Source organism: Poromitra crassiceps (assembly GCF_964638095.1).
Source record: "Poromitra crassiceps genome assembly, chromosome: 9".
NCBI classification, from domain to species: domain Eukaryota; kingdom Metazoa; phylum Chordata; class Actinopteri; order Beryciformes; family Melamphaidae; genus Poromitra; species Poromitra crassiceps.
This window is the reverse complement of record NC_139630.1, coordinates 31,489,563-31,510,348: the sequence shown is the minus strand read 5'-3', so window position 1 is coordinate 31,510,348 and position 20,786 is coordinate 31,489,563. Positions and strand designations below refer to the sequence as shown.

At 45.2% G+C, this 20,786-nt stretch overlaps 1 protein-coding gene across 1 annotated transcript in view; it reads left to right on the top strand.

Moving 5' to 3' along the window:
- col12a1b (collagen, type XII, alpha 1b) overlaps positions 1-20,786 on the top strand; it is a gene marked incomplete at its 5' end in the record, with an annotated part of 199,768 nt that overhangs the window by 139,867 nt on the left and 39,115 nt on the right. The window contains 10 exons of the mRNA XM_083643682.1: positions 5,519-5,671; positions 6,578-6,652; positions 8,038-8,177; positions 9,199-9,322; positions 11,026-11,169; positions 12,467-12,631; positions 12,756-12,794; positions 14,037-14,175; positions 16,131-16,273; positions 17,416-17,525. Of these exons, the coding sequence (XP_083499808.1) occupies positions 5,519-5,671; positions 6,578-6,652; positions 8,038-8,177; positions 9,199-9,322; positions 11,026-11,169; positions 12,467-12,631; positions 12,756-12,794; positions 14,037-14,175; positions 16,131-16,273; positions 17,416-17,525 (1,232 nt within the window). The remainder of the gene's footprint in view (positions 1-5,518; positions 5,672-6,577; positions 6,653-8,037; positions 8,178-9,198; positions 9,323-11,025; positions 11,170-12,466; positions 12,632-12,755; positions 12,795-14,036; positions 14,176-16,130; positions 16,274-17,415; positions 17,526-20,786) is intronic.

Genomic DNA, 20,786 nt, shown 5'->3' with positions numbered 1-20,786 from the left:
AAAAGGGAATAACCAGTTACAAGGGCTATGGTAAGAGCTTGCTAATACCTATACGTACTGTATTTATCAGTGGTAATCATTTAGATTAATATTAGTTAGAAAATAGTATTTAGGGGACTCTCAAATTAAGCGTTACTGCAGTGATTAGTTCTATGACTTTGTGTGTCGTTGGCAGCAGTGGCTCCTTGTGTTTCACATGGCCATGTTAGCAGTGGCTCCTTGTGTTTCACATGGCCATGTTGTCTATCAGATGCTTTGTTGTGATTTTCTCGGTGGAAAAAAGACTTTTTCTGCCACACGAGGTTTACAGCAGATGATCAAAACATACATGTTTTTGCTCAGATCAGTTTGAAGTAAGAGAACTTCCAGCTGTTGGAAGTCTGCGTCTCCCCCTCACCCTCCAGCGTTTGTTTTGCTTTGTCTTAGCTAATGTTAACAGCCGACATAAAGCTGCAGCATGCCCTGAAGATACAGATGAGGAAAACACACACGCACGCGCACGCACGCACGCACACACACGCACACGCACACGCACACGCACACACACACACACACACACACACACACACACACAGGGATTTGGGGGTTGTAACGCAGTAACGGAGCGTTATGGGATTAGTAACTGTGATGTAATTTCTGAATTTAAATTATAATCCTAACACTGATCCGTTAGATGACAGTTGAAGTAGTTGGCAGTTTATATACACTTAGGTTGAAGTCATTAAAACTCATTTTTACGTAACCCCCCCCACCCCCCACCCCTACAGGTACACCTCCAATTCACTCAAATTATGTCAATTAGCCTATCAGAAGCCTCTGAAGCCATGGCATTTTCTGGAATATTCCGAGCTGTTTAAAGGCACAGTCAACTTAGTGTCTGTAAACTTCTGACCCACTGGAATTGTGATATAGTGAATTTTAAGTGCAGACAATTGTTGGAACTTGTGTCATGTACAAAGTAGATGTCCTAACCGACTTGCCAAACTAGAGTTTGTTAACATGAAATCTCTGGAGTCGTTAAAATAATAATTGTAATGACTTGAAAAAAGACCTAAGTGTATGTAAACCTCAGACCTCAACTGTACTGTAAGTAATCACATTACTGTCCAACACTGTTTACAGGCAACCACTATTAGTGCAAGGACTGAACTTTGCCCTGACAACAGAAGTAGCAGTTCCACCTCTGTTAACCTCGCTGCCCCCCCCCCGAAAAAGAAAGACGTTTCTCTTCTACAAACACATTAGACTCAGGCGCGCACCTGAAGACTAGATCCTTATAGGAGATGACTTGCATGAGGCGATGCATGCGGAAACGTGTGAAACAAGACTCCCAGCAGATGTCTGGGATGAGGTCACTCCTGCGGTCTCAGATGATGATGCTGTGGTTCTTCTTGACGAGTTCAGGCGGACGCTGCACACAGGGTCCAGAGGAGTGGAGCAGTTTCTTTTGCGCTGGCTGTTGGAATGGTGTCTAGACTTTTAGAGACTGTTTATCTTCAACTCCACCCCCCTCCTCCCCGTGATTACTTCTCGAAGCAGGATGCAAGTTTTGGCCAGGATTGAAAGCATCCGACCACTGAGCTTTAATTGTGTCTCTGTCTGCAAAGATTACATCCTTTTTAATTACTGCATTCCCTTTGAGTTCCATCTGGTTCGTATTGGCACATGGACGCGGGTTAGCAGTTAAAGAACGGGAAGCAGCATCAATATTTAAATATCTATATGGTAGTCATTAGCCATCCGGGCCGCCATGACAGGTTGCCAGAATAAATGGGTCTGCTAGCGTGAGAGACAGATGGCGGAGATAACCGCTACCAGAGGATCGGTAACGAGTCCCTGCGTCGGCCCTGACGATCCGTGGAGACTGTCCCAACTGAAAAGGCAGCAGACAGCCGCTCTCGAGTGAACAAATAAGTCCAACTGTTTGTTCTCAAGATGAAATGCAAACAGTGGTTGGAGGAGAGATGCTGGTGAGATGAGTAAGTGCTGACGCAGCCCGCCGGCGAGCGGGCCAATTGCGAGTGAGTGATGCAGCCTTACAAGGCCATGGGTGCACTCCGTCTCCAGCGATGGTTCCTCCGTATTTGAAGAGTGAAAAAGGCGTGGAGACACATGGAGAAAGAGGCGCTTATTAGAAGCAGGACATTATGGATGCTTTGACTCGGTACTGTCTAATATCCAGTTGATGAAATGCTATCAACAGCACATTCTGTTGTACGTCTGTGTGTATCTGCTGTCTTGGTGAATGAATTAAGGGCCACTGTTTTGGAGTGGATTTGACCAAAAGGGTTGCAGAGTTTTCCCAGTACAATTGAGATTCCCTTAAGTGAGTTGGATCATAGCTTGTTGACATTATAGAGCCTAACCTGAAGGCTGTTGCATCACTGTAGGACTGTAGGGTTCCTGTGATTCATTATAGAACCTACCCTGAAGGCTGTTGCATCACTGTAGGGCTGTAGGGTTCCTGACATTATAGAGCCTACCCTGAAGGCTGTTGCATCACTGTAGGGCTGTAGGGTTCCTGACATTATAGAGCCTACCCTGAAGGCTGTTGCATCACTGTAGAGCTGTAGGGTTCCTGACATTATAGAGCCTAACCTGAAGGCTGTTGCATCACTGTAGGGCTGTAGGGTTCCTGTGATTCATTATAGAACCTACCCTGAAGGCTGTTGCATCACTGTAGGGCTGTAGGGTTCCTGACATTATAGAGCCTACCCTGAAGGCTGTTGCATCACTGTAGAGCTGTAGGGTTCCTGACATTATAGAGCCTAACCTGAAGGCTGTTGCATCACTGTAGGGCTGTAGGGTTCCTGTGATTCATTATATAACCTACCCTGAAGGCTGTTGCATCACTGTAGGGCTGTAGGGTTCCTGACATTATAGAGCCTACCCTGAAGGCTGTTGCATCACTGTAGGGCTGTAGGGTTCCTGACATTATAGAACCTAACCTGAAGGCTGTTGCATCACTGTAGGGCTGTAGGGTTCCTGACATTATAGAACCTAACCTGAAGGCTGTTGCATCACTGTAGGGCTGTAGGGTTCCTGACATTATAGAACCTAACCTGAAGGCTGTTGCATCACTGTAGGGCTGTAGGGTTCCTGTGGTTCATTATAGAACCTACCCTGAAGGCTGTTGCATCACTGTAGGGCTGTAGGGTTCTTGACATTATAGAGCCTACCCTGAAGGCTGTTGCATCACTGTAGGGCTGTAGGGTTCCTGACATTATATAACCTACCCTGAAGGCTGTTGCATCACTGTAGGGCTGTAGGGTTCCTGTGATTCATTATAGAACCTACCCTGAAGGCTGTTGCATCACTGTAGGGCTGTAGGGTTCCTGACATTATATAACCTACCCTGAAGGCTGTTGCATCACTGTAGGGCTGTAGGGTTCCTGTGATTCATTATAGAACCTACCCTGAAGGCTGTTGCATCACTGTAGGGCTGTAGGGTTCCTGACATTATAGAACCTAACCTGAAGGCTGTTGCATCACTGTAGGGCTGTAGGGTTCCCGTGATTCATTATAGAGCCTACCCTGAAGGCTGTTGCATCACTGTAGGGCTGTAGGGTTCCTGACATTATAGAACCTAACCTGAAGGCTGTTGCATCACTGTAGGGCTGTAGGGTTCCTGACATTATAGAACCTAACCTGAAGGCTGTTGCATCACTGTAGGGCTGTAGGGTTCCTGACATTATAGAACCTAACCTGAAGGCTGTTGCATCACTGTAGGGCTGTAGGGTTCCTGTGATTCATTATAGAACCTACCCTGAAGGCTGTTGCATCACTGTAGGGCTGTAGGGTTCTTGACATTTTAGAGCCTACCCTGAAGGCTGTTGCATCACTGTAGGGCTGTAGGGTTCCTGTGATTCATTATAGAACCTACCCTGAAGGCTGTTGCATCACTGTAGGGCTGTAGGGTTCCTGACATTATAGAACCTACCCTGAAGGCTGTTGCATCACTGTAGGGCTGTAGGGTTCCTGACATTATAGAACCTAACCTGAAGGCTGATGCATCACTGTAGGGCTGTAGGGTTCCTGACATTATAGAGCCTAACCTGAAGGCTGTTGCATCACTGTAGGGCTGTAGGGTTCCTGTGATTGATTATAGAACCTAACCTGAAGGCTGTTGCATCACTGTAGGGCTGTAGGGTTCCTGTGATTGATTATAGAACCTAACCTGAAGGCTGTTGCATCACTGTAGGGCTGTAGGGTTCCTGTGATTCATTATAGAACCTACCCTGAAGGCTGATGCATCACTGTAGGGCTGTAGGGTTCCTGTGATTCATTATAGAGCCTAACCTGAAGGCTGTTGCATCACTGTAGGGCTGTAGGGTTCCTGACATTATAGAACCTACCCTGAAGGCTGATGCATCACTGTAGGGCTGTAGGGTTCCTGTGATTCATTATAGAACCTACCCTGAAGGCTGTTGCATCACTGTAGGGCTGTAGGGTTCCTGTGATTCTGCAGAAAGTGATGAAACCCTGCTTATTTAAAGAGTTGCTTGCCCAGATGGCAGAAGGACACTGGAGAGTAGCGACGGTCCAGCAGCTGTCTCAGTGCTACAGTAAACAAGCTTTGTTTGTTTGTCCGTACTGGAGCACAGTGTAAATAGGAAATACTCTTTTCCCTGTATATCACTCCCTTGACATGTGAAGATGTAAACATATCACTGGAAGGGTAAGGGTGCGGGCTCAGACACGACATACTGTATTTCTTGAGCATGTTTGGTACTCCGGGACGCTTCGACAAGGATGGTAACCGGCTTGCGCGACACCACCTGCCTGAATCCTGCATTATATTTTAAACCCCTGTGAAATGAACTCCCATTACTTTGACTTTCTGGGAAACAGAGTATCCTTCCTGGTTGTCTTCATGCTGCACGAGGAGGTGGAAACATACATTTTCTCCCCAATCAAATGCCCTTCTCTCCCTGACTCCATTGGTTTAAACTTTGGAATAATTCTTGCCTGCATTACAGTATGTACCACCCCAACATCTTTCATGGGATCTTCCAATCCGGCGAACTCTTAACAGCAACCAGTAGGAATTGGAAAAATGTTGCTAGAACCGATCTCCTCCCTCACTCAAGTCTCTGGCCCGACCCAAATCCTCCAAACAGCCCAAAGCACAGAGTATGGGCCGAGTCGCAAACAGGCGGGTTGCCAGCGCTACGAGCCAGTGGGCTGCGTTGTTGGTTCTGAACATCAGAGATCTGAGCACGTAGGGAATTAATCATTGAGGCATTGGTAGTGTCCAATAACGCTACCAAACCCCCACACATATATTATAGTCTCCCTGTTCTTTGGGACGGTAAAATCATACTTCATAATGATTCAGAGCCGATCAAAAGCATTGGATGTTAGTTAACAAAGAAATACATCCAAGCAAACAAAAGGAATGAGGGATGTAAGTGTTTCAAAGGGATGGACCTCACAAACATCCAGCAAAGAACTCTGGAGCTCCTGGGTCTCATGTCACTCTCCCTCTCTGTCCTCTGTGGTCTCTTCCCCTGTGCAGCCTCCAGCAGAGGTCAGCACGAGATCACCATCCCTGCCGGTCTGCCCCTGTACTGCTTTGACGGGCTCTCGGCCGAAGCTCTGTACACCGCCACCGTCTTCGTTCAGACTCCGAACCTGGAAGGCCCGGGCGTCAGCACCCAAGAGATGACCCGTAAGTGTCTCCCCGTCTGTCTCCCCGCATGACTTCTGTGTGATCCTTTGAATGTGTCATGTCATGAGTCATTTTGAATGAGCTCACTCGACTGAGCTGAAGCTGTGCAGATTGGAGGATTAGTCCCACAAACATAGGGCAGAAACTTCAACGCGCGGAGCCAAAGAGTCTTTTCAGAGAGAGAGTTCGCTAATTGGCAAACTTGAGTGGAAAAGAAGGAAGCAATACGTCTTTCAAGAAATGTTTGTGTAGGTAAAAGTCCAATCTGCTGGAATTGTTGGAGTCGTTATTCTTCTCGTCCCACACAGTCAAATCTCAGACACCATGACGGGATGACCCATTTGTACCGTAGATGCAGTAATTAATAGAATTTTAAACGACTGGCCCAAACATCTGCATTCTTTATTATTGTTAATACACTACCAGTCAACAGTCTGGACCCACCTGACTGAATGTTCTATGTTTGAAGTAAGTTTGATCTAAAAGATGCTGCTTAACTCGTTGAAATGAGTTTCTTAGACAAATATAAACAGCGGAGTTGATCCTATGTATGCATTTTCTGCTAAATTACGTAATGTAATGTAGTAATGTAGTTTAATGTCATGTCAGGTCATGTCATGTCATGTCATTTCTTTCCAAAGCCTTTGACTTTCCATCAAGGCAACAGGCTACTTTAAAGAATCAAAAATATAAGATCGTTTTGATTTGCTTAACACTTGTTTGGTCACTCCATAATTCCATTTGTGTCATTTCATAGTTTTTATGCCTTAACTATTATAAAATGTGAAAAATAGTAAAAAAAAAAGAAAAAAAAAAAGTGGTGAATCCAAATGTGATTCGTGGTAGGATACAGTATGTTTGTTTTGTTGGTGATGTTTTGTTTCCCCCCCCCCCTTCTTCTTCAAGTTATGATGCCTACTGCAGCTCCAACACTCCCACCAACTCCAGCCCCTCCCCCCACCATCCCCCCCGCATGGGCAGGTAAGCACCAGATCCTACCCACAATCCTTTGCCGTCACTTGTTAGACACATCCCCTCTGCCTATAGCCCCTTTCACACAGCCTGTGAAAGCCGCGCGTTCATTTTCTCATTTTGTCATTTTGTCTCCGCCTTTCGTTCCGCCAGTGAACGTAGTATCAGGCCCGAATCCACGTCTGTTTATCATCAATACAGCAGTGCAATCAAAGCAATGAAGAAGAACAAAATTGCTGTTACTGGAATCTTGCCTGGTGTGCGTTCAATTACGAAAAAACAACTAGCATTACGGTGTCCCTGTGCAGTTTGTCTGCTCTGGCTCTTCCAAACGTTTCTACATAGATATGGTAATATGGTAATAATAATGGTCCAAAAATGATGTGAAATTGCTTCTTATTTTTACGCAAAATTGCTCCCCGTCCAGCGACACAGCACTTAAGGCCTCCAAAAGGCCAGGGAAAAACCTGGAACCTTGCTAGATTGCGCATGAGAACTATTTCATGGAGTTTTTTGGATTCCAAAGAAAACTAATTTCCTGAACATCATCCTGATTGAATTGGAAGAGAAGTATCCCGCACAAAAAGTACAGCACATCCTCTTAGCAGCACTCCATACGGCGAGGTCACTTTCACAAACGCTGGACGAGCGTTTCCCCAGATGACTCTCTGGAAGACCAACCCAGAATTAAATGGATCGAGTCTCTTCATTCAAGCTCGACTCTGATTGGAAAGCACTCAGTACGGCGTTTTGTTTTTTGGCCAAAGCGAAGATTTGCAATGCTACCCCCTCCCACAGCCCTGGAGCCCCTTACCCCCCCCGATCCCAGTTGTGCCAGCAGAGAATTAATTGGCGCCACATGTTGTTCTTGGCCCTCTGGGGCGTTCAAACGGGAACACGCCCGCGCCGACAACCGAGGTGTCGAAAAAGGAAAGAGAGACTTAGTCCAGAGAGTGTGTTTGTGTCGTAAGGTATCGTGTAAAACTTGTTTATAAATGTCCGACAGGGAGGGAGGATTAGAGACGATTACAAAATCCGCTCCGTCACATAAGGCAAAGATTATTCAGAGCGTTTTGCCCAATTCGTTGTAGTCGGAGAGCAACCCATTAAAGACAGCTCACTTTGAACCCTTCTGGTGACCAAATGTTCTCCCCGCCCCCCCAGTATTTTCAAGGAATTTCTTGGTCATTTAAAGCCATAATTGCTATACATAGCCCCATAACGTCATTCAGTCTCAAGCTTTTTTGTTGTGCTTTCGACGGCGTTTTATGCACTCGAGTTTGCAAAGCGTAATTATGCCATACGTGATGATGCCATCTTCGTGCCCTGTGCTTGTGATGTTGCCGCTCGACTTGAAAGCTCCTCACGACAACTTGTTGTCTCGACTCACTCAGTGTGCAAAGGTGCCAAGGCGGATGTGGTTTTCCTCATCGACGGCTCCTGGAGTATCGGAGAGGAGAGCTTCAAGAAAGTGGTGCAGTTTGTCTACGGCTTGATCGGCGCCTTTGATGTCATGGGACCTTCAGGAATGCAGGTCTGTGGTGGAAATACTGATGTAGCTGAATGGTTAGTGGGATATAAAACTGATGTAGCTGAATGGTTAGTGTGATATAAAGCTGCAAAAAAACAGTTAGTAAACAGCACGTCATTGTGTTTTGGACATTTTGGAGATATAGCGCCGCATCTTTAGTGAATCTGGAGTGCAGTGTTATGGAAGGAAGCTCACAAGCATGCAGCACAGAAAAATACATACATACATACATACATACATACATACATACCTACCTACCTACCTACATACCTACCTACATACATACATACTGTACATACATACATACATACATACATACATACATACATACATACATACATACATACAGTACATACATACATACATACATATATACATACATACATATATACATACTGTACATACATACATACATACATACATACATACATACATACATACATGCATGCATGCATACATACATACATACATACATACATCAATACATACATAAATAAATACATACCTACATACCTACCTACATACATACATACTGTACATACATCAATACATACATACATACATAAATACATACATACATACAGTACATACATACATACATACATACATACATACATACATACATACATACATACATACATACATACATGTCAAGCTTATTTTGAGGATTTATTTGACAGGTTTCAACAAGTTTGTCTCATAATGTAACGTAACCTGTTTCAGGACATTTCCTTGGTGAAAGTAATGTTGTCTTAGAGAAAGTTTCTTCATTGTTTTATGATGATTTCTGGAAAAAAGTAATATTGGCATGAATCAAGTGAAATTCGTTGAAACCAGTAGATTATCTGAGAGTGTAGTGAGATTATTTGACTAAAAATATCACCAAATATGCCTGGTAGGTCTGGAAACAAGATGAAATCACTTCACAACAACTTGACTTTTTTTTGCCGTGTGCAACAGTGAGGCTGTGCTGTGTTGTGAAACCACGCACCTAACCTCTTGGGTCATGTGACTTTGGACACAGGTGTCGTTCGTCCAGTACAGCGACAGCGCCAAGACGGAGTTCAGGCTGAAAGACTACAGCGACAAGGGCGTGGCTCTGTCTTCTCTGAACCTCATCCCCTACCGAGGAGGCAACACCAAAACAGGTCAGGACCCGCTAGTCTGCTGTCTGTAGTGTGGTCTGTTGTCCTATGCGTCTGTGTCAGGGTTGTAGTCGAGTGACTATATCTCGAGTCCAAGTCGAGTCTCGGTCCCCAGCGTTTGAGTCCGAGTCACCAAAGAAGAAGCCGAGTCGATTCCGCATGACTTAAAGTCGAGCTGAACCCAAAAATGACTTTTATTTTATTTTAGTTCAAATACCTGGGTATGCAGTGCACCTATTTAATAATGTATGCAAACAAAATCACAAAAATCTAATTTCTTTCGTTTTTCACACTTTTTCACATCAAAAGTTCATTTTTCAAGATTTCATTCATAACAGTAATCTACAGTTTGCTGACGTCACCTAGTACTATCAAATTTCTACCCCATTTCAACCAATCATATCATGAGATGGCAGCTGTCAATCAAATCTTCATTTCAGGATAATTTTCTCTTCCAAATGAAGTAGAAAATGGCGCCTAGTGCCTGTCATCTGGCAGAATTCCTATCCCATAAACTAACGACTAACTTGGCCAATTGTATGAAACATGAACAAAAAACAAAAACGATAATGTCTAAGAATACAAATAAATGTAACTGGCTCGTTAAAACTCGCATTCCAGGAATATTGTATTTACCGCAATATCGATAATGGCGCGCGCTTGAGAGCCTGGTTGTCAGGGGTCGCCCCTCGGAGATTCCAGGCGGAAGGGCAGCACCCATGCATCGGATTGTCCGCTTGTTCTGCACAGAAGTAGCTGGCTGCCTGGTACTCTGCGGATCCCACTCGCATAGCACGACAACACGCTGAATCCCACTCGATTTGGGGGTGGAACACGCCAGGATTGGCCAATGCCAAAGCCAGTCCCCAGAATTGTCAAATCAAATCATCAACATTGTATATGGTCCGCCTCTCAATTTGTTTTCAGTCTCCGACGCTCGCGCTAGTGCATTCCGTTCCGGTTCACTTTGACTTTAAGTCTGAGTCCGGAGTTACTGAACATGAGCGTGAATCCACACGTGCCTGCCCTTGCACAAAAAATAATAATATCACGGTGGTATAGTTATGAATATCTTCTACCAAATTATTAGGGCCTGTTGCAAAAAACTACCAAACACACAAAAAAGTCGTGTTTATCAATTAACAATTCCGAGTCCTCGTCTCCAACTTCCAAGTCCGAATGCATGAATGCTTAAATTCAAGTCCAAGTCTGAGTCATCGGTACTCAAGTCACACGTCCTGAAAATGAGTCCAGCAATCGGAATCAGAAGGAATCGGATTCGAGTACTACAACACTGGTCTGTATGTCTGTACATCGATGTCTTCAACAGTCACACTTTCATTCTACACTGTAAAAAAAAAAAAAAAATCACCATCTTAACAAGTTAACAAACTTAACAATTTATTCCATTATTGAGTCCTAAAATCATAATTTTCTTAAAATAATTTCACTTGTTTCCAATCAATTTGTTTGTTCGGACACATCATTTGTTGAAAACTCCTGAACCAGGTGACGCTGCCTTTGGAGACAAGTGGAGTTCTCTCTCCTCACTGGCAGAATGTTTCTCTGGCTTTAAGAACAAGAAGATTTGAAGGCTGAATATATATATATTTTTTTGCAGTGTACTTGTCGATTGACGTGACACTGAATGAAGCTGCTTCTGTTGAGATAATTTAAGTGTTTTTCTCTGCTTCTCTGTTGATCAGGAGCGGCGCTGAAGCACACGTACGACAAGGCCTTCTCTATGCACAACGGGGTGAGGAGGAACGTGCCTAAGGTGGTCGTCACCATCACAGACGGACGCTCTCAGGACGAGGTGAACAAGAACGCTGCCAAACTGCACCATGCTGGTAAGGGACATTTGATTCATTTCTCCATGGACAGAAACCAACAACCTTGCTGTGTATGACAGTATTCCTTGCTGTGTTTGACTTGTTTCCAGTAGCCAGTTGTTGGTCCACATCAGTTCAGTTTCAGTTCAGTTTTTATTTATTTATACTGCAACATCACCCCAAGGGGTCTCTGTACACTTCACAACAAAGCAGTTCGGAGTATATGACACAAACACAGGCACAATACACAAGCCTATGCAGAGACATATCCGCATAGACAAGAGTAGCACAGAGTAAAATCTACAACAGAAAACTAGAAAACATCAATAGATGGAGGAGCCAAAATGCACAGAGAAAAGGTGGGTTTTTAGCCTAGATTTAAAAATATCAATAGTGTCAGCTTCTCTAACAGTCAGGGGAAGAGCATTCGCTCTGGCCCCGACTGTTTTTTTCTTGTACCTGGTGACTGTCAGGTAACCAGCGTATGGGGAGCGTAGAGATCGTCCCGGAATGTAGGGTTTAACTAAGTCGGCGAGATAGGATGGTGCGAGTCTATTCAAGGCCTTGTAGGTCAGGAGGAGCACCTTGAAATCGGCCCTAGGCTGTATCGGGAGCCAATGCAAGGCTATGAGTGTAGAGGTAATATGATCGAATTTCCTTGTTCTGGTAAGCACTCTAGCTGCTGCATTCTGAACCAATTTAAGACCGTTGGTTGTAGTTAATGGTAGACCGGAGAAGAGTGAATTACAGTCATCTATTCTTGAAGTGATAAAAGCATGTATCAGAGTTTCAGCATCCGCCAGTGATAAAATCGGGCGGATCCTAGCTAAGTTGCGTAGATGGGAAAAAAGCAGATTTGGCATAATGTCAGGGGCACTTTGGCAGAATTGGGTGAAATTGGTACCACACTGCAAAAATATCCATCTTAATTAAGTCATTAAGTCTTACATTTCCAATGCAGTTTCAGGAATCTTCTGGGAACAAGTATAAATATCTTGATGTACTGTATGTAGTATCAATAAATAACACTTGATTCAATAAATGTTTTGATTAACAGGGAAACAAGTGAAAATGTTACCACCCCACTGGAAGATTTTGTCTCTTTAAGAAAATGTAATTTTTTGAAGACTTAGTACCTGAATTCAATTACTTGTTATTGAGCCTGGAAAGTCCTTGAATTTGATGTTAAAGAAGGTGTGGGAGCCCTGGTCGTCTCAACCCACTTCAGTGGAGTACCAGCAGCCTAGATCCACGGTGTTGGAGGAACAGTACATGTGTGTGTATTGTGAGAGTGTGTGTGTGTGTGTCTCCTCAGGTTACAGTGTGTTTGTGGTGGGAGTTGCCGACGTGGACTTCGCTGAGCTGCAGTTGATCGCCAGCAAGCCCAGCGACCGTCACATCTTCGTCGTGGACGACTTTGATGCTTTCGACACAATCAAAGAAAACCTGATTACCTTCATCTGCGAAACGTCCACGTCATGTACGTTTGTAGAATACCTACATTACCAAACAAAATAACCAGCGACACGTTTCACGTTTGGTTCATTATTGAGGAATTGGTGGCAAGATGTTCACGTTAATACATTTCCACTCCTGTTCCACAGCTTGTCCCTTGATTTTCCTGAATGGATTCACTTCACCTGGTGAGTACAAATAATGAGATTTTGACTTTTTTCCTGGGAACACATCACACGGAATGCTCATCTTGTACACCAGATTAGAGCAGTTTTGAAACGGTAAACATCTGTTTTGGAGAAACACTGAAATTATTCACTCAAAATGTCGAGGATCTACTTTGTCAAACAAGGACTTAAGTTGCTGCCTGTTTGGGTAGTGCAGCGGTAGATTCCCTGCGTACCAACACAAGGGTCGCTGGTTCGAGCCCTGTTTTACCTCCGGCTTGGTTGGGCGTTCATACAGGCACTATTAGGCTGTGCATGGGTGGGAAGCCAGTGGGATATGTGTCCTGGCCACTGCACTAGTGCCTCCTCTGGTCAGTCGGGAGCACCTGTTCGATGGGGAGTGGAACTGGGGGGGAATAGCGTGATCCCTGCGCGCCGCGCGCACTACATCCTGCTGGTGAAACTTCTCGCTGTCAGGTGAATAGAGGCAGGTAACGACTGCACATGTATCGGACGCAGCATGTGCTAGTCTACAACGCTCTGCACATGGGCATTGGGGGGTGGAGCAACGAGCTGGGACAGCAGGGGGAATTTGGCCCAGTACAATTGGGAGAAAACAGAAGAGAAAAAAAAAGTCCCTTAAGGGGACATTCACTTTAAAAGCGTTTTTGGAGCTGCCAGTGTCTTTCTGCAATTCATTCTCTATGTAAGGACGCGCTAAACATGCTCCTCTTTTAATGAATGCACCTGGCGTTTCAGCGTTGGTCTGCGTTGGTCTGTTGTTCAGCGCTGGTCTGTTGTTTTTGGAGGAGCGCTGTGGGCGTTTTTAAGCTGATAAAAGTTGAACATTAGAGGAAAAGCGCCCTGCTCGTCTTTTCCTTTCGTCCTACCTTTTCACCTCCTGAGGGATCCTCAACCTCCGCTGCTGCCAGAATTGGCAATAATCTGGCTTTCGTGTTGACAGTGAACAACATCAAACAGACAAAACTAGCTGGCTACCGTCCGTGTGGTCGTTGTGTTCTGATCTGTACTGCACGCGACTACAGGGGAAAACAAACGGAGCGCAAAAAAAACGCTCCGTGCGCTGTGTTTTGTGCACAATGGAAGCGCTCTCAACATGATTTTCATATCGTTCTGACTGAAAAAAAACGCTTTTGGTGTGAATGTCCCCTAATTCGTTTTCATTTTTGCAGTCAGTGATTTTCCAACAGTATGTGTCCATATTACCATGTGATGGTGTTGAATGTCGCCTCGCTCTGACAGGCTTCAGGATGCTTGAGGCCTTCAACCTGACGGAGAAGACCTACGGTTCCGTGAAGGGAGTGTCTATGGAGCCCGGCTCCTTCAACAGCTACACAGCGTACAGACTCCACAAGAACGCCTTCCTGACCCAGCCCACCACGTGAGTCTGACCTCTGACCTGCAGCAGCGTACTCTGCTGTGTGTCTGTCGCTGGGTTCAGCTAACCTGACGTTGCCAGATGGTTTGTTTTACGTAGAACCGTCTGGGACCTCGTCTGTGGAAACTCCGACGCGTTCAAAAGAATACCTGGCAGGTGATTGGATTAACCATGCTGTCTATCACCGCCTATGACGGTGCTCGCTTCTCGCTGACGTCACACCTGAATCGCGCCCGTAGCCGCCCTCTGGACACTCATTGGTCCGACACCCCTGCCGGGACAAAGTTAAACCAATAGGTTTGGAGTGCGACAAGATGGATTTCTTGCGTGATCTTGTGAATCCAGCTGCCTTGCAAGGATATATTATTACTGCTCCCATAGCAACTCAGCCACTGAGAAATGATGATGTAACTAAAAGTCCAGTCCGTCACATAGCCCCACACCTTCACACCTGGCGCCGCCCAGCGCTGCCACAGCTTTCCTGTTTCAAGTTTTCAGTCAGGAACATGAAGCACAGCCATGTTTTCTTTTTATTTTATTTAACCTTTATTCAACCAGCTACGTCATTAAGAACAAATTCTTATTTACAATGGCGACCTGGCATGTCCAGACAGACTGCTGGAGCTCGTTGCCTCTAAAAGCCGGGTCACAGATTTGCCACGCCCTGTGTGTCTGCCTTAAGCCCTAGTTATACTCCCGAGTGGAGGCGGTCGGACACGGACAGCTGCGAACACCATGGACTTGTACTAGTTGTGTTTATACTCGTTTTGTGGATTCTGTTAGGAGGACGCGTTCCACAGTCGTGTTCTTGTAGCTTCGCGCTTGCCCGCGCCGTCACAGAAAATTGGAGGTACGCACAAATGACATCACTGGTCCACACCTTCACTCAAATCAACTCTCAATAACTGTCAAATGAATGACTTCAAAACTGTGTACAGTTTTCTGATATACTACCGATGTTGTAATGATACAAAGCTGGTTGAAAATTGGCGGCGTGTTCCTTGAAATACATTTATTTCTACTTTGGTCCTCACTGGAAGACAAAATAACCTGATATACACAAAGCACAATAAAAACACAGTGAAAACATCATAGGTTATGCATGGCACTCGCTAAACTGTCATGAGTATGTCTCCTTCTCCTTACAAATGTCCCACATGTTCATTATCAACTGCAGTCCTGAAGTTGTTGAAAGCAGCACAGCTTTCTGTGATGAAGACGAGTTTGGAATTTGGAACCACTAATGGAATGTTGACTATGTCCAACATTCCAAAGTCTGCAGTGACAGCATAGAAATTAAACAAACAGAAAGGCTTTTGGGGAAATGAATGTGAAGCATCCTGTTTGGACATCATAATTCTACAGAGCAGCGATGACTATCTTTGTTTATATAATTACCGAATTCTATTATTTATCTTATGAAGTTCCCAGTGTTCCATTTGTCATCCTGATGTCACAATTACCGAGACTTGGAATTTTTCTATTAACTCGTTTTTTTAACTCTATTTTTCCATTACCCTGTTTTAAAATGGAGGTTAAAACCCATCATAAATATTAAAGGAATGCACCAACTTTACAATTTGTCTTTTTTTTTTTTTTTTTTTCAATTTTTTTAAAGCGGGGGGTTCCTATCTGGAGGAAACCCCAGGGGAGCACGCGGAGGAGAACATGCAAACTCCACACAGAAAGGGCTCTTTTTGATGACCCCACCTGGGGGGGTCGTCTTTTGTTCTTTTACAGTACTGTATAATCAGAAGGTTAAGATAAGATGAAACTTTAGTTGTAACTGATTTGTGGATGTGAGCTCATGTGATCAGGATATAGTTTTCCCAGGCTAGGTTCTTATGATTATGACTTGAAGCTGGATGAGGCCTAACATGTACAATAATCATACTTTAATAATAATATATCATATAACGATATATCATCATACACAACCTGTTTGCCTCTGTGTGCAGAGAGATCCACCCAGAGGGCCTGCCCCACTCCTACACCATCATCCTCATGTTCCGGCTGCTGCCCGACTCGCCCAGCGAGGCCTTCGACATCTGGCAGGTGTCCAGCAAAGACCACAAGCCCGAGACCGGCATCACCATCGACCGTGAGCAGCAGCGCCACCTATTTTTATCCATCCGCTGATGTGTGGGTGGGGGGTCTGACTGAGGGTGGGGGGTGGGGGGGTGGGTTGGGATATTTTTATCCATGTGCCTGGGTGTCTGGTTGAGGGTGGTTTTCTTTTTTGCATGGATGTTTGTGGGCAGAAGGCACTGGTAGAAGAAAACACACACATAATGGGAATGTGCGAGGAGATGTGGAGCAGCTGTGCCGCGTCTCTTCATGAAAAGAAGTGAATGGATGGTAATGGGGCTGCGGTCGGTGCCTCCGGGTGCTTCAGGCCCCGCGAAGCTGCCTCCTCGAAAAGCCTTCTGTCAAGTCTTTCACCAAGTCTGTGGGTCTGCTGGCCTCCAAACACAAACTCCCTATCACTGTTAAGAACAAGAACAAGAACAAGAACAACAGCAACACGCTGTCCAGTGGGTTCAGCTTGTTTCCAGACCCATACAGGCTCATTTTGTGATCGTTTTAGTCCAATTGTGTCACTGCACTGGCAGACAATGTTGCTGGTTTCAATAAATGGCACTTGATTCATGCCAATATGACTACTTTGAAGAAATCATCATAAAACAATGAAGGCACTCTGGAAACAAGAAACTTTCTCCAAGAATAACTTTGCTTTCACAAAGTAAATGTCCTGAAACAAGTTACATTCTGCCGAAGAAAGAAAAAAGTCTAATTTGTTGAAACCGGTAAAATGATCCGCCAGAGCACTCAGTGTGGTCTGACCTTTTGTGTGTGTGCGTGTGTGCGTGTGTGTGTGTGCGTGTGTGTGTGTGTGTGTGTGTGTGCGTGTGTGTGCACGTGTGTGTGTCTGTGTGCACGTGTGTGTGTGTGTGCTGTTTGTGCTTTTGGGCTACAAGTGGATTTATTATTATTATTATTATTATTATAATAAATACATAAATAGTAGTAAGACAAAAACCCAAACTTTGCACATCGTGTTCAAAACAACACGGAACTTGGAAGTTTCAACTTTGATATTTCCGAGTTCCGACATCATTGTGTTCAAGAAAACTCGATTCGTTCAGAGCACCGAATTTGCAACCTGTAATTCCTAGTTGGACTACAGTACCATTCAATTCATTTTTAACAAATGAATTGAATCCTCTCTCTCTCCCTCCCTAGCCTCCAGCCAAACGGTGTCCTTCTATAACAAAGACGAGCGCGGTGAGATCCAGAGGGTCACGTTCGACAACGCTCACGTGAAGAGGATCTTCCATGGAAGCTTCCACAAGGTAAACAAAGCATGCCTGTTGGGATTGAGATGGACCCTGGAGTGACCCTTAGAAGACTAGCAGCCATCACACAGACACCCCATCCATCAGACACAATACATCACATCATGCAGGACTGACAAACGTGGGACACGACAAAACATAAGCAGACCTGGCAGACTCAACATAAACACACAAGTCAAAGTCGAGTGTTTGCCAAGTGTAGCAGCCTTAAACTGCCAAAACAAAAAAACACCTCAACGAGTCCATCTAGTGTGATATTCAGCCTTCAGATCTTCATGTTGTCAACCCATGAGAAACATTGTGCAGTGAGGAGAGAGACCTCCACGTGTCTCCAATACAGCTTCACTTGTTTCAGGAGGTTTCTACGAATGAGAAACTTGAAACCAGAACTAGTCAGAACTGAAGTCAAGAACTAGAAGGGCACTCGGACAGCGCAGACCTCCGCCAAAGCCCGCTATTATTAGTTATTATTGCTTGTTCGGGCTATTATTATTGCGCGAGTCGCATCCGGATCTGCTCCAAAATGTAATGGCTTCTTCCTTGGCCCATGGTACATCCTTCCACCAAGTTTCATGAAAATCGGCCGAGTAGTTTTTCCGTAGTCTGGCTGACAAACGGCGCCGTAAACGTAACCTCCTTGGCGGAGGTAATAAGGCCGATCACTGCAATGCTATCAAGAACATTTGATTGCACAATATTCTTGAAGCAAGTTTATTTGCACTGGCGAGAAGGGAAATTATCTAACGCCACTGGCAGATTCTTCCACTGAAGAAAATTGTGATTTTAGCACTCAATAATCGACTAAATGACTTGTTAAGATGGAGATCTTTTGCAGTCGCAGTCAGGTTGAACGCAACAGGGCCAAAGGGGGAATATGTCTTTAACGCTCGTATTATATAACCTGGCGTCCGGTCGGAGGCGGGACACATCAGTCGGAGCGTTCTCCTTTGTTCTGGCTGGACGTCCCGAGGTTCTACAGATAGTGCGGATGCCTGGCATTCCAAATGTGTTGTATATTACAGGTGCTGCACCTCACATGCAGCTACAGACATGTGCTGCAAAGAGTTATGCCTGCTCACACTAACAGATGGTCACCTCTCTCTCTCTCTCTCTCTCTCTCTCTCTCTCTCTCTCTCTCTCTCTCTCTCTCTCTCTCTCTCTCTCTCTCTCTCTCTCTCTCTCTCTCTCTCTCTCTCTCTCTCTCTCTCTCTCTCTCTCTCTCTCTCTCTCTCTCTCTCTCTCTCTCTCTCTCTCTCCGGCTGTCAAAGACAGAGTTACACCACGCTCCATCATTGGCCTCCCAGTGTGTGATTTTGAATGATTGGATACAGTTGAAACCCTACAGTAAACTAACTGATCAGTAGACAGTTTGACCTGAGGTGACCTGATTGATTAGATACAGTTGAAACCCTACAGTAAACTAAGTGATCAGTAGACAGTTTGACCTGAGGTGACCCGATTGCGTCTTTCGTTTACCCAACCCAGTTTCCATGAAACCATGCACGGCCACTTCCGAATGACGAAAGCGCCTCGCCAGGCCTCGGGTTTCAAATTGGAAAAACATGCCGACTCGTTTGGAAACTCTCTTATTGGACGGAAATGGTTTCACCGAAAATGTGTTTCTGAAAACATTTGAGACGAGAAATCAGCCGTGCAGTCGCAGAATCTGTCTTCATTTTGCATCGACGGCGGTTAGTTTAAAAGTTTGCATACGAGTTTCGGGATCTAGAAGTGGGCAGAGGTGGGCGTTGCCAACCCACATTTTTTGCCCAGTGGTTGGTTCATGTTTAGTTCGTTTACATAACACGCCTGTGGAGTCTTGCCTCTTCTGTAGAGGTATTGACAATTTCAAATTGTCTTGATTTCTAATAATAATCTGATAAAAGTCTGCCATCTTTCATGCAATCAACCAGGATTCAGTTCATACAGTTTGACTACAAGCGGTTATAAGTTAGTCACGTAAAAAGTACATGAAAAACAAGGTATACAGTTAGTTCATACTTAGTATGTGTATAAATATACAGTAGTTAGTTCATAATAGTTACTTCATAATTAGTTCATGTACAGATACTCATCTAGTCTAGTTTGTTAAGAAAAAATACAAAATTTAAATAACAAAAGCCTCCACTGTTAGCACTGCAGCAGCACTGCAGCAGCACTGCAGGTGTGTAAAGGGCACCCGTGCGTTTTTTTTTAATTAGGCTAATTAGCTAATGATGTGATGTCATCAGTGATGATGTCAAAAGTGATAAGGGCGCACACATGCGCGCACACACACACACACACACACGCCAATAGGGCAGGCGGGGGAGAGCAGCGGCCTAGTGTCCTTATAGAACCTAAGCAGTGAAGTTTTGACAAATTGTATTTGCATGACCTGGAGAAGAGTCAGGGTTCAACTAAGGGAATCAGTCAGGGATATATGAGTTTGGGTGGGAAGCATATCCTCCCCCTGCATAAGAAGCTGTGAAGAAGTCCCACTGCTGCTGAGGGAAGCTTCCAAACACAGGCCAGGAGCGTGTTCTATCCTCCAGGTCAGAGCGGGACAACACGCACTGCTGGGGAGAGCGGTGTGGACAAAGAGTATAGAAGGCAAGAGATGAACATCTGGTGCTTTCTTTTTTCTTTTTTTTGGGATTTTCTCCCCAATCCCCCCTGCTGCCCCCGCTCGCTTCTCCACCCTCCTCTGCCAATCTGGGGAGAGCCGTAGACTAGCACCCCGCTTCCTCCGAGACATGCGCAGTTGCCAGCCGCAGCTTCTTCTCACCTGACAGCGGGGAGCTTCACCGGCAGGACGTACAGTAGCACGTGGGAGAATCCCGCTATTCCCACCAGTTCCGTCCCCCCGTCCCGAACAGGCGGCGCCCCACGACCGACCAGAGGAGGCGCTAGCGTAGCGCGATCTTGTGCTTTCTTGACAACAGCGCTGCCACCATTTTGGCGTGAACAGCCTCCTTAACGCCATTGGGACAACAGCGCAGAACCCGTGACAGCCAATGAGAGGCAGAGTAGGGCGAGCGTTGCCAAGAAACGGCGCGCTCCCCATGTTGCAATGGAACGACGACCTATTAGCTTTCAGTTCTTATCAGTGTAAGTTCTTTGGTGTGGACGAGCGTGCAGCCCGGTCACAACCACTTCACAGGAATCCATACGTGCTGTAGCCCCTCTGCTGGCGTGCACGCCTGGAAACTATTGGGTCACTGCTAGTGCTATTAAACAATTACATCAGAGAGGCTGAGGAACGCCAGGACGAGGGAG